Source organism: Parambassis ranga, chromosome 13, assembly GCF_900634625.1.
Source record: "Parambassis ranga chromosome 13, fParRan2.1, whole genome shotgun sequence".
Lineage (NCBI taxonomy): Eukaryota > Metazoa > Chordata > Actinopteri > Ambassidae > Parambassis > Parambassis ranga.
Window position 1 is genome coordinate 18,754,119 of NC_041033.1, and position 13,638 is coordinate 18,767,756.

Sequence of the window (13,638 nt, forward strand, 5' to 3'; positions counted from 1 at the left end):
TAGGCTACAAGAAAAATAAAAAGTGTGTGAGAATTTGAGAAAAAGATACTAAGGCATGGAAAGCATGTTCCAGATATATGGCGCTGTATTATCATATACATTAACGTATTACATATATTGTGAGCTTTCTGAACATATTTTGTGAACACTACTCAAACCTGTGTCTACTGCATGGTTAAGTGGAACAGAACATCCAGCAGACTTTATTGGAATGCAGAGCAAGATAAAGACAACCAGCTGACCACAACTTAAAAGTTTCTAGATAACATACAATGTTATGTTGCAAACAGGTAAATAAATAATAAGATCAATGTACTTGTACATTCTACCAGAAATTTGTATTGTAACTTAGTAAAGTGCATGTGGCATCACATCTATCCAGCCAGTATACACATTTTTATGCGTTTGATTCTTAAGAATAAGTCTCACATGCTGCACACTTGCACCCCCTTTTGTAAACAATCAACAAACACTATGTGCCACATTTTGATTTGGATTTCTTTATGACAGCTGAGATCTTTGTATTTAGTATTAAAGCATCAAACGTGTGGATCGATGCTGAATTGTTGCTAAACATAAATGTTACATCAGGTGTTTTCCACTGTAAACACTGGAGTAAAAAAAACAGTACTGGTGCTGGATTCATAATGCCATACTGTAGACCAAACTAATTAAGATTGTATAATAGGTTAGAGAAAATCACTATATTTCACTATATACTGTATACTTTTCCCTTTCTGTTAAAACTGTAAACTGACCATTTGGGCAGGTATTCCACAAAGTGACTGCAGAAATATAGTGGGACAATTTACAATCCTAAGGTACACCCTGAGGTCTAAAAAGAAACAGATGTATGATTCAATCATGCATAAGAAAATTAAATATAACTTCAGGGGATATTTCATGTTTTTCTCTCTTGCTTATCTGATTTGTAGAATTCCTTCCATTGGATAGTCACTGAAATGTTAACGACTGCTTTTAGACAACATAAAAAGTATGCATGTGCAAAACTGCCAAGGGGAATTTCCACAATAGTCTACAGACTATCCTGTACATAAATGATTAACATATAAATGATTGTGCTAACTAAAGTGTAAGAAAATAACAAAATGATTAACCAAAAAGTCCTAAATGCAACTTAAATCTATGTAATAAATGATACAGAAAAAACATTACAAAAGAGATATCTGGCTGCTACTGATCCTACAATATAATCCTTTAAGTATTTCATTCTTTTCCATCTACCCACAATGTCAACTTTGTCACTGACCAGCATATAACTGTACATCTCAAACAGGTGAACCCTATAGGTTCTCATCACTGCTCCTCCAACCAGGACGGCTTGTCTGACCCTGGTGGCTTTAACTTTACATTGAACTGTATTAGAGTTTGTTCCAACTGCTGCTGGTTGCCAGCAAAGTAAGCCGAGATAGCATTATGGAAGAGAAGCAGCTGCTTGTGCATCACCTTCACCTAGAAGAGAAAAAGAGGGGAAATTGTTACAAACACAGTTTAAGAAGTTTACAGAAAGCACAGCCTGCAGACATCTGTTTAGATGAAGTTCACTGGCTGCTCAGAATGCTTCTTGGGGCAACAACCTAAAAATAACTCGTCTAATACACTTCTCTAAAATGTATTCTCACTGGAATTGAGTGAGCTTAAAATAGCTCACTTTTTTGCTTTCAAAACATGTTAACACAAAATAAATTTTGTTATATTTTCATGTTTTTAACAGTGCACAGCACAACTAAGGCATTACCACTACCTTTAATTTTACTTGATCAGTTTCATAAAATGCAGAATAACAATACCCTTTGTTATACACCAGTGCCTCAGTTTTTAATAGTTGAAAAAAGCGTAGGGCTTACACACTAAACAAATCAGTAAGCAATAAGAGAATCTTATGTGTGTCATTACATGATCTATGTAATATTAATTAAAATATTACAGTTTAAGCATTAATTCATATATGTTAATAATATACGAAATACAAAATTGTAAACAAAACCTTGTTTTCCTCCAGGAATTTAAGCTTAATGGTGACATCACTACGCAGCCGTTCATATTTGTCTCTGTGGATTTGGTAGTCATGCTGAGCCATCTCTATGCGGACCATAGCAGCTGCATCCCTAGGACCCAAACTTAGCTCCTCCAGATCAGAACGATAGGCATCAAACTCAAGTCTGCATGCAAAACAATAAAAGTAATTTCAAGTGATTACCTTAGAAGTATTCAGATTATAATGTTCAACTAAACGTTTCTTACCTTGCGTTTTCATACAGTTTAATGGTCATCAAAGTATCCTCCATTGTTTTGTTGACTAAAGTGTCGATGCTAGACACAAAGAAGTTGATGGCACCAAGCAGGGCCTCACCGTTCTTACACAGGAGCTTTTGTGTTTCTGCATTATACCCAAATTCATCCTACAGAAAAAAACACAAAGTTTCACATGCCAGATTCATTCCCTGAGGTCATACAGGTACATGGTAGGAGTTTGTCAGTGGCAGCTGCAAGGGGTTGGGTGTGGGTAAAGTCAGCAGGAAGGGGACCCATCAAACCACAGAGCAACAACACTACATTTATACATGAGCTTTTGCACAGACAGCATTGCACAGACTTCTATCAGAGAGCTGATAGAATCTGAACATGTGTGTTTGCACATACAGCTCCTCTGGGTGATGTCCTGAAAATGTCAAGGAATCTCTTTATGTGTGGCTATAGGGAGCTTTGGCAGTACAATACCTGCAACTCTGGAGACTTCTGGCTGAGGTCAGTGAAGGTGTCCCCTAGAGCCTGTTGCGTCTGCACCATGCTTTGAAAATGAGTGATGAGTGCAGCGGCCAATCTTAGGATGTTTTCATACTTGAGCTTGGTATCTCTTAGTACATCAATCTGAGCTTCAAGTTCCAGATCTACAGTTCTTGAGCCACGGCCAAACCTCTCAGAGAACATCTGCTTTGTGCACTGCAAAATGAACAGAGATTTTAAACTCGGCTTGCAGTGTACAGCAAAAAAAAATGATTGTGTGTCTTGATATCAGAACATTATACCCCATTATACAAGGGTGATACAAGCAGTGAAGAATAGAAACCTTAAGCATCTACACACTGTTTACCTTGTATGTGTTTATGCCCCATTTCTTTACAGTGTCTAATTTCTCCACTGCCACTCCACGAGAAACTTCCTGAGTTGAATTAGGATTATGATTTGACGACCCTGGAAGGAAAAAACAAAACTTTACAAACTATACTGCATTTTATCCTGTCAAAGTTCTCAAGGTGGTGGTTAACAGAAATTGCAGGACTCATAACAATGAGTGAGGCCAGTGTGAACATGGTGATGAGCCTGGATGATACCTGGATGCTGTTCAGTGTGTTGAGCAAGTCGACTGGCTGCAGATTGACTGTGAGGCATGTTAACACCCCTGGATTTCATGCGAATGTCTGAAATGAGCATGATGGTGAAAGAGGTGTAAGAATGAGGAGAACACATGTAAAAACAAATGCAGTGAAATATGAATCTGAGCAGTGTATGTAGACTGAAAAGGGAAAATGTTAGGCTGTTTGGTGGAGGATACACAATAAGCAGGGGTTAAAAGGAGCTTGGAGTTATAACCATCCGCCATGCATGGCTCTCATGCAGAATAAAAGGATTTATAAAAAGATTAAAATGGACTCCATGAGATGAAAAAGTAAGTGCTGAGTAATGACAAAATAGTCCAAAGTGCATTTCATAATACAAAAGAGGACATTCATATTAGACATCAACGCAACTTTCCAGTGACAGTCCTGTAATATCAGGTTAGTGCATCCAAAATATTGAAAGCTGCCAAAATATTTCTTGTTGCCAAAGCTGTGAGTTGAATCGGTCCAAGCAAGTATGCATACAACTCCCATAGTCAAGCAATACCAAAAACGTCTTATAAGAGGGCTGAAACAGACCAACATATATAGGTTATTAAAAAAAAGGCAGGCGTTTAAATACACTGCCACCTGATCCTGATGCAGGGACTCGTCTTCTGTCCAGATACTCAGGGTTGAAGCAAATAGCAGGCCCTATGGAATATGGATGTTTGCAATATAAAACAAAGGTCCAGAGATCTGCAGTTTTCTAGTGACACATTAAAATACAGGATGGAAAAGCTTTGTTGTTTTTAAAGACGCATTAACTATCTACACCTTTCATTTACCGAAGGATTGCGATAACATTGACAGACAGCTTGGCACAGCTTATGGCAGGCTGACAACTGACATCGGTCTGACTGGAGGAAAACAGAAAGTAGGAGGTACAGCAATCTATTTTAAGTCAGCACCTGGCAAAGTTATTGCTGGGTCATCTGAACCAAGCATAGTTATTAGCCTAATAGTAAGCTATAAAACAGCAACTCTTACTTAATGCATATTTAAAATGTGTGATATCCTTGCAGAGAAGATTATGTCTGTGCGTAAGGGAATAAAAAAAACAAAGACCTTTCTTTATAGGGACAGCCCTGATAGTCTTACCTTTGATGGTGCTGGTCGGAATAATGCCCCCTGCAGGTCCTCCATAACCCCCTGAAACAATGCTGGTTTCGTTCAGGTTGGGTCCAGATACCATCACCTGCTGCAGATCCTGGTGGGTTCATAACAACTTAATTGGATTGGTTATCACACAGAGAACATGTTTATACTATTTACTTTTTGTATTATTCAGTTGTTCTTCAGTTTTACTGATGCTCTTTTGGATGCACAGGCATGTGTTTGAAAGCATGTGCACTACTGATGGGTTTTACTGATAGCCTGTCATGTCAAACAAAGGGTAAAATTATAAAGCCATCATTATGTCACAGTTTCTTATTTTTATGATACATCATCAGACTGCTGTTATTGCTACTGTCCAGAGCTGCAGGCCTGTGGATGGTTAGGAAACATATGGCCTAAGCATATTTACCTCTCGTCATGTAAAAAAAGAAAGTAACCACAAGCTGTGCATAAAATACAAAATTATGTATTATAAGTAAATGGACAGAAAGGTGAGCGTAAACGTGACGGACCTGCTCCAGGCTGTCATCCTCTGGTAGAGACCCTGTGTCTCCATTGCTGTTGATGGGGATCTCCATAGTAGCAGCCTTGCTCATAATACTATCTGCCATGGTAATATCTATGCAAGACAGACATGAAAAATGGTGTTTAAAATGATAAGCGCACCGGTATCGACACCAAATAACAGTTAGCTTGAATGGATGCTAAAGTGCCTGGCTAATATGAACGGTGCTGATGTGGCTGCTACCTGACAGCTAGCTTCCAATCCTGGTATGGGAGCCAAGTCCAGCCGTCCGCTGACGAATCTACTCGATATTTGCACACGTAAAAAATACAAACTATTTTAACGGTTGTTTTTAATTATCATTCCATGTTACATCCATGATTATCTATGCTGTTCACATGATCATCTGCTTGCTTCAGAAAAATTCAGACAGAAAATCCCTGCATCTAGTCAGCCAGCGAAGGGCTTTAGTAGTATCACTTCAAAATAAAAGTTGGCGTGAGTTTTATTTTGTTTTAAGCCACGTGGACGTGATTTAAAATCAAAGTGCATGAAGTAAATTATATAATCTGTTTTGCTTGTTGAGCCTTGTGTCATATATGAGCGGCTAGAAGCAATACTTATAACTCTATGCTTTTACTTTGATGGGATTATACCTTGCGCGTAGCATCATTGCAAAGCTTCCTCCCCCGCTCCATCTTCCACGTCGAACAGTGCTGACGTAACATTATTCCTTTATTGAAGTAATATTTTTCTCCACAAGATGTCGCCATCAGTTCATCACCTGGTTTAAAAAAGAAAACCTGAGCACTCCACTCTTAGAGCAGTAACCCATTTTGGCGCTGGCCTCTCAAATGCTTTGAATATTAATCATTAAAACGAATTTGTTGTTGCATCCTAATCGTTTCACTGATTGCAATATGTCTTGAAATCAAACTGTATAAATACAGTCGTTTGTTTTTAGATGTGAAAGGCCTCAAGATATAGCCCTCACCCTGGTAAACTGACCACACATCCAATTATTTGCCTCATTTGTTTTAATCAGGGATGCGAGGAAAGTGCACATGTTCTCCAAATGTTTCTTTGGGTTTTTTTTTCTTCTTCCTGTAATTACTCTACAGCAGCACTAAGCAGAGAATAACCCAAGCCCTCACTCACACCAGCAATGTATTCCTACAATATAACTGTTTTCTTTGATATGCTGATTACCTGTAAGGGGCATGTTTTCTAAACATCTGAATTCTGATGTCTTGAAATCTCCTCCTTCCTTCTCAGGTTTCTGTTAAGATTGATTTTGACTACTGCATCTGCAGATCAAAGCCAGCAAAATGGTAAGTGATGAGGTTATTATAGGTTATGTTTTCCCCCTGATTAGCAAATGAACATGTCAAAGCCTGTTTAAATGGCACGTGTACTCTGCTTTTGATCCTGCCCCCAAATTAATAGATTTTGTTTTGTTATACGCACATATATGCACACCCTAAATGCCTATGAGGAAGTGCACACGCCCTCATCCTAATCACACTTATAGTATATTAGAACACAGATTCTGTTTCAGACTTTCCCAAAAATAGCAATCTGTTATGTTGTGCTAAATGGGCTTCTTATCAAGCCCAAGGAGTTTCAGGACCCAGTGAGGTTGTAGATAATATATATGGACATGTTCCAGGGAGATACCCAGCTCTGTGACGGTATACTGCTGTGGTATTTTTCCATCTCTATGATCATGTCATGGATCTTGTCAATGGTTTCCTGTCTGGTGATGGTGACTGGTTTCTCACCAAGTTCAAATTTTTTGCATTAAGTAGCCCACGTCTTGACTATGTTCAAAGGAGTAACTATAGATACCATGTTCTTGTAGACATTCTTGAGTAAGAGGCCATTAGGACTGAGGTAGCAGATGACTGTACATAGGCCAGTGTTCCATCCATTCATTTTCTTCCGCTTATCTGGGGTCAGGTCATGGGGGCGGCAGCCAAAGCAGGCCTCCTCCCCAGTGGATATACTCAGACCACCTAACCAGGGAGTTGTTCTGACCAGGTGCCCGAACCACCTTAACCTGCTCCTCTCAACATAAAGGAGCAGCGACTCTACACCAAGCTTTTCCCAGATTACTGAACTCCTCAACCAAACTCTGAGGGATAGACCAGCCACCTTGAGAAGGAGGCTCATGTCAGCTGCTGGTATTCGCATCGTCGCTATGCATAGCAAATCCACCTGTTGACCTCCCACTCCCTTTTCCCCTACTTGTGAACATGACTCCAAGATACTTGAACACTTCTACTTGAGGCAGTAATTTGTCCCCAGTCCTCAGAGGACATTCCAGCCTTTTCTGGCTTTGGACCATGGGCTCTGATTTAAAAGTGCTGATTCTAATCCCTGCTGCTTTGAGCTTAGCTGTGAACTGCTTCAAAAGGAGCTGGAGGTCTTGGTTTGATGGGGCCAACAGGACCACAGGGCCACATCATTTACAAACAGCAGGGACACCATTATGTGGCCCCCAAACCAGACCCTGTCCACCACTGGCTGCACTAAGAAATTCTACCTATAAAGAGTTTGAACAAAGTTGGCTACAAAAAGGGTAACACTGGCAGAGTCCAACCTCCACCAGTAACAGGTGCAACTTACTGCCGGCAATGTGAACCAGGCTCCCACTCTGCTTGTACAGGGGCTGAATGGCCTGTAGCAATGAATCCAGTCACTCCCTGAGTGGTGTGAGGGATGTTTTGACTTTCCATTTTAAAGAGAGTGACTGGGTCAACATCCTTTAGTGCAGGTACCTTTGACTTCCATATTATTCACGGGCCAGGAACAGCCTGCTGCTGCCGAGAGTTTAATTTTGAAAACCACTTGTTTTGCTGTTTGGAGTGGAAGTAAAGAAAATTATGTGCAGCACTTTAGTTGCCTGATTACAGGTCTAATTAAGTTTAATCACACATTTTCCCACATTTCTGCATGTTAATGTGATAAAACATCACACATGTATTGTTGCTTTGTCACAGTTTTTTACTTTTAACAAGACAGCAGTGGGAGGGTTCCGCCAGTTGTCACGTTCTCTCCCTTACCCTTGGATATAAACTTCAAGACACCAAATTCTCACACACAGGAGAGTGTAAATTTAGTGTTGCCTGTAAATTTAGAACAAGGTCAAATTAAATTTTAACAGTTTAAGGCGGGGTCTCCTCTGAGACTGTAGTGCATGTCACAAAGACAGCATGTGCATGTGAGAGGAGCGTGAGACCTAAACCACAGGGTACCCCTCCCCCTGTCATTTTAGAGAATAGTTCATCTTAGTTTTTAATGATCATTATGCATGCTTCCAGATGTTGGGAGGGAAAGTCATCCTCACACAGTCTCCTGTGCTCTGCAGGGGAAAACAACAGTACTGGCGTAAAACAGCAGAATCCAGGCAAACAACACAAAGTAGTGCTGCCCGCATCTCTGTGGGAATTACAAACAGCACTCTTTTTATGTAATATAGAGCATATGGAAGTAATTTTAATAGTGTCTTTAATGTGCCATTTCAAACATTCTATCAACCTCTCTCCCAATTGGTGGTTCAATCAATGCTTTCTCAGAAAAACAGCAATTCATCATCTTAATGGATCCTTGGATGCTGTGGATGTCAGTTATAGAATGTCTGGAAAGACAACACATAATTAAGAACAATAAATATTTATATACTTCACTGAATATATGGCTCTCAGATAATTATAAATGTATGCTTTGAAAAGGCATCAATTACAGAGAAACTACTAATATTCAGTCTCTGTGAAATAATGTATGGTTTAGAGAGGTGCATTCATTTTTTTAATGACAGGAAACATTATTTTGACTGACAGATGTTTTCCAATGAAATACTGCTGACATAAAGACCCTTTGTTCCAGTTTTTTAGCTCTCCTTCTCTTTTTGAAAGCTTTCATTTAAGAATAACCATAGAGCTGTCAAGACTGTTTCTTTAAATATTATTTATTTCAACTAAGTTCCAAGCAACACAATACCTTAACGTATGAAAAGAAAAACAAAAACAAACTTGAAGGAATTATTTAGTGTAGTGCATTTAGACTATTTTTAAAGTCTTATTTTCAATAAAAAGTATCTCTGTGACCCAGGGTATATGGCGTGAGAGCAATGGCCCCTGTAAAACACAGGCTTTACTATCACTCTGATGTTTCCAATTAAACTCACCTGCATAATCAGAGGGACAACCAGTCAGAGGCCGCAAATAAACCGAGAGAGCAATTTAGGAATCGTAAATTCCACAAGGGATTGTTGGCTTTTTCACTGAAGTGTTAAAGTAGTTGTTATTTGTTTTCATGAATGCTACCTTAGCCTGGCACACAGAAGCTGTGGTCAGGATATGCACGAAATGTTTAGTTTCTTTATACTGTTTACTTACTTTGTCATGCAAGTTTCTGTTGCAAGCTTCCAATTAGTTCCATTTTCATTTAGCTTTGTAAGCACAAAGCTATAAAGGAAGAAGTTAACCAAGTACATTGCACATATGAGTATATACTCATGTATATAACTACAACTGACTCACAACAAGTTTCTAAAGAAACTGCTGATTAATGATTGTTTGTGTGCCCCTCACAGTTTATTCCTGTGTGTGCGCTAAAGGCAGCAAAAATACAAGAAAAGGAAAAATAAATAGTCGGAAAACCTGTAAAAGCAGAGTAATTTGTGGATATGCAGTTACCTTTTTCCTGGCTAAATGGTAGTTGGGAGAACTTATTTTGACAAATTTTATTACTATCATTTGAATGCAGTTTTTCTTGGAAAGTAATGCAATATATAAGATCTACATGTTATTATTTCTGCAGTGGGGAAATAATAAAGGATTATCTTATCTTATCTTCACTAAATAGAAGAAGTAGAAAACTGTGCACACCATCAGCAAAACAGAAAAACGTGACCAATGCCCAAATGAAACATGAAAACAATGTTATAGGGTTCAGTGAGAGGAAATAGCTCAGTACACGTTTCTTTCTTTCCCTGCTCAAGGATGTGCTCTCAGGGGAGCGTAAAGATTTGTTTTCTTCAGTAGGTCAGCTTCACATCATCCCCACTAAGTATATAATCATTGTGGATGCCATTTTAGATGACTACAAGGTACTGTAAACTGATGACGCCGCATGTGGTATATCCCTCCTTAATTGCCAAGTCATGTCAAGCTAATTTCTATAACTTTTAATTGTGCTCACATGGCACAACCACAGAAACTGCAACTGAAGTAGAAACCATGCTTTTGAAGGTGTAGTTACAACCCTTTCTTGCATTTAAAAGAAAGTGTAGGTTTATAAGAGTCCAGTTAAAAAGAAATACTGTTATGATTACATAAATGAAATAATTTGTCATATTTACATAATAAATTCAGTATGCATGCCACTAAAAGAGGCTGCTTGTGTTTAAATCCGTGCAAAAGATAATACTTAGGTGGAGTTACAGATAAGTCACTTCTGTTTATTTTTACCCACAATATTAACAGATAACCCTAACCCTAACAGATAAATATGCAGTGATGTTGTAATAAACATGTCATCTGTACATATCACAGAAATGAAAAGAAAACTTAAACTTTAGGCAAACATCTTGTCTACATCTAAAAAATATTTACAAATTCAGGAATGACCTGAGCATTTATTGTTATTTTAAGTGATGTGCTTATGTGGGGCTTAAAGAACCACTGTGTGGGATTTAGTGACATTAACACTTGCTTTGAACTCCATGCTTTGAAAAACAGCGCTGCAGAAAATGTAAAAGTTGTGCCCATTTTATGCATTTTTTCCACTGAAGATGAAAAATATGTTCTTTGTTTTCAAAGACTAGTTGCCGGTGCTTGTAGTAAGCAATATTTTTTTTTTTTTGAAGAATTCTTCAGCAGGCATCACACAAAGAAGCACGTGTTGCAGAAATTGTTCTGCACTGTATGACCTCTGTTATTCTTTCTTTTCTTTATCACATGGGACACGATTCCTCTGGCATGCCCTAAGTGGAACAACACCTGTAGGCGTCTTGCATTCTAAATCACAGCAACAGGCAAGATGTGATAAAGCAGATGTGGAGCCGAGTGACATGTGTTGGTTTTACTCTGTCACCATCAGCCCAGACCCCCTGAGTCCCTTGAAAATGGTACCATTTCCTCTCGAGCCCTACTCACCAAATATTACTGTAACTCCTCTACTCATCAAAGGACAAGCTGCTTTGCAGATGTGTCTGTGTTGGTTGGTTCAAAACCTATGGTCACCTTTTGTCAGGATTTTTTGCACTCTTTGTGGACTACAGCACATCCTGATGAGTATCTTGCAATGTTCAAAGTAATATGCAAAAATTTGCATTTAAAAAGATGTAGTGCTGAAAGGACACACAAGTTGGTGTACTAGGACATAATGGGCAGTAAGTAAATAAGTGTTAAGATGCCCATGAATACACTTTCTTTGCCTGCAGATGTGTGTGACGGGGCTTTGGGTTGCTGTTATGACATAAAATGCATGTGTGAAGTTAAGCTGTGATGAATTACAAATATTCAAAAAAGATGGCCATGGCTCTAAAATGACATTAGACCTTCAGATTGTCAGTTTTTGTTGTATCCTTACGTGTGCTATTCAGCAGTGTGTCCACATTTATAGAGATGTTTTTTTTTTTCCAAACAAATGTAATGTGATTGACAGTGTTGGACAGTTGTGGTTAGTTTGAACAAAAAAATATCTCCAGGGTGTGTTTTGATGTTCATTGGAAACATTAGGAGCTGTGCTGTATATGTAGTTGCAGTTTAATGTTTTTAGATAGAACTGGTGTCATAAAGACATTGCTAACCTTTGGAAACCAAAATTTTAGCCAGGAAATAATGAGCGTCTTGTTTTTTTTAATCACTACTCACATCCCTCTTCCTTAATACAACATCATACTCTTTGGAGGTTTAAACCAGAGCACTACTTTTTCATCATTAGAGAAGAGAAGATCACAGTGCTCTATAAATACTGTAAAACGTTTATCTGTAATTCTCCTAGACTCCTAATATAGGATTAAAGTGTATGTGCTGCACTCTCGTTGCACCTGGGATGAAATGTTCCAATTTATTTACATTAGGTTTTCAACCTGGTTCTTTTTCAAAGCAACATAGTATGTCATGTTGTAAAAGTGAAGCATTCCAATTATGAACTGAATGTTCCCTTTCGAAATTTGCTTGCTTCCCCTGCCAAGCCATAAAAGAAGGACACAAAAAGATATTTAAAGTAATAGTAAGATATGAGAAAGCAGATTTTACAATAATGATGCTTGCTTTTTCTCTTCTACTCTACAATGTTCTATATATTAATCTCATAGTGGACAGAAATACTAGTATCTGCAGACTACATGTTTCAGTCAGACCACTCTGCCAACATCCTTGGCAGTCATTAGGAGCTCAGCTGAAAACTTGTACTCTACTTTAAGAAGTCTGTCATTATCAAATCTTAATTTCTGATTAATGTTTAATAAACAGAGCACTAAAATATTTATCACTTTATTATATTGATTTCCCTACATATTCCTTTGATCTGTGTACTGCAGCATCTGGATCTTGGCTGGAACTGTATTAATATACTGGACTCCTTTCTAGTCTTGCCAAATAGACATCACAATAATCAAACCTGACTCTCCCTTAAATATGTCAGTAGCAGCCATACTTTGCCACATGTACTGCGCACCTGCCGAACAAGGTTGAAAGTGTCAGATGTTGTTGTGTTTCAATGTAAATAAACTGCTATAGGGAAGATCATTGCATTAGAGACAAAACATTTACAGGATCCACAGTATTATTAATTCATTGCTTCAATAGCATGGTGACCTATTTGCAGTACCGGGAGGGTTACTTTAATAAGTATTTCACTATGTCCAGAATAGACCAGCATGTATTTTGAAGCTAATTATGAGTTTGTTCCAGACTTTTCATAAATGAGGCATCACTACCTTTTTTCACCATGGTGAGGTTTTAGGGTTAGTTGCAGTTAGATTATGATGTTATAATAACAGATTGTGTTAAGAAAATAATCATTGGTAGTACACACAATGCAAAACATTTCAATCTCTCTCTGCCATTTTCAGTTTGCATGCATCTCTCTTATATTTACATTGTGTAAAACACAACAAAACATACATCACTTCTTTTTTCCATTTTATAACTGCCTCCCAACAGGAGTTGGATTAAGCAATCATCTTGCTTGACACCCGGGTCTGCACAACATGTTGACATTTGGGAGGTGTACGTTTTGGCTCCTTTGCATGACTACAGTTTCTCATAACACCTTAAATTTAAAAGATACTTTTACGCATATCGTCTTACTTACTGTAGAGGCATATTTTCAGTTTAACAGGATAGCATTCTCGAGTTTAGTCCAAGATCAGCACTGTCAACGGTTCCTGGCAATGTCAATAGAATGAATTTATTTTGTTCTAAATTTTTGCTGTTATTAAACACTTGGCTCTTTCACTTTCTATATGATTTATTAACTTCAGACCCAAATGCGACATTTTATTGTATATTTTGCAGTTTGGTTCAGCCAACATTTGCTGCAGTGGGTTGGCGTTCTGTATACCTTCATTTCCTTTAACAAGTAATAAGAATCACACAC

The 13,638-nt window shown here is 38.2% G+C and overlaps 1 protein-coding gene across 4 annotated transcripts; it reads right to left on the reverse strand.

The window, feature by feature from the left end:
- Positions 1 to 67: 67 nt before the first annotated feature.
- LOC114444680 (arfaptin-2-like) lies at positions 68 to 5,477 on the reverse strand. Of its 4 annotated transcripts, XM_028419410.1 has the most exons (10): positions 5,269 to 5,477; positions 5,033 to 5,139; positions 4,503 to 4,611; positions 3,993 to 4,055; positions 3,357 to 3,443; positions 3,116 to 3,216; positions 2,743 to 2,964; positions 2,266 to 2,423; positions 2,009 to 2,183; positions 68 to 1,473 (listed from the first exon to the last, which is right to left on the reverse strand). In XM_028419410.1, the coding sequence occupies exons 2-10, from the start codon at positions 5,129 to 5,131 to the stop codon at positions 1,318 to 1,320; spliced, it is 1,170 nt and encodes a 389-aa protein (XP_028275211.1). In that variant the 5' UTR covers positions 5,132 to 5,139; positions 5,269 to 5,477; the 3' UTR covers positions 68 to 1,317. The 4 variants fall into 4 exon arrangements, with proteins under 4 accessions (XP_028275211.1, XP_028275212.1, XP_028275213.1 ...); XM_028419411.1 differs by lacking the exon at positions 3,993 to 4,055; XM_028419412.1 differs by lacking the exon at positions 3,357 to 3,443.
- Positions 5,478 to 13,638: the final 8,161 nt, after the last annotated feature.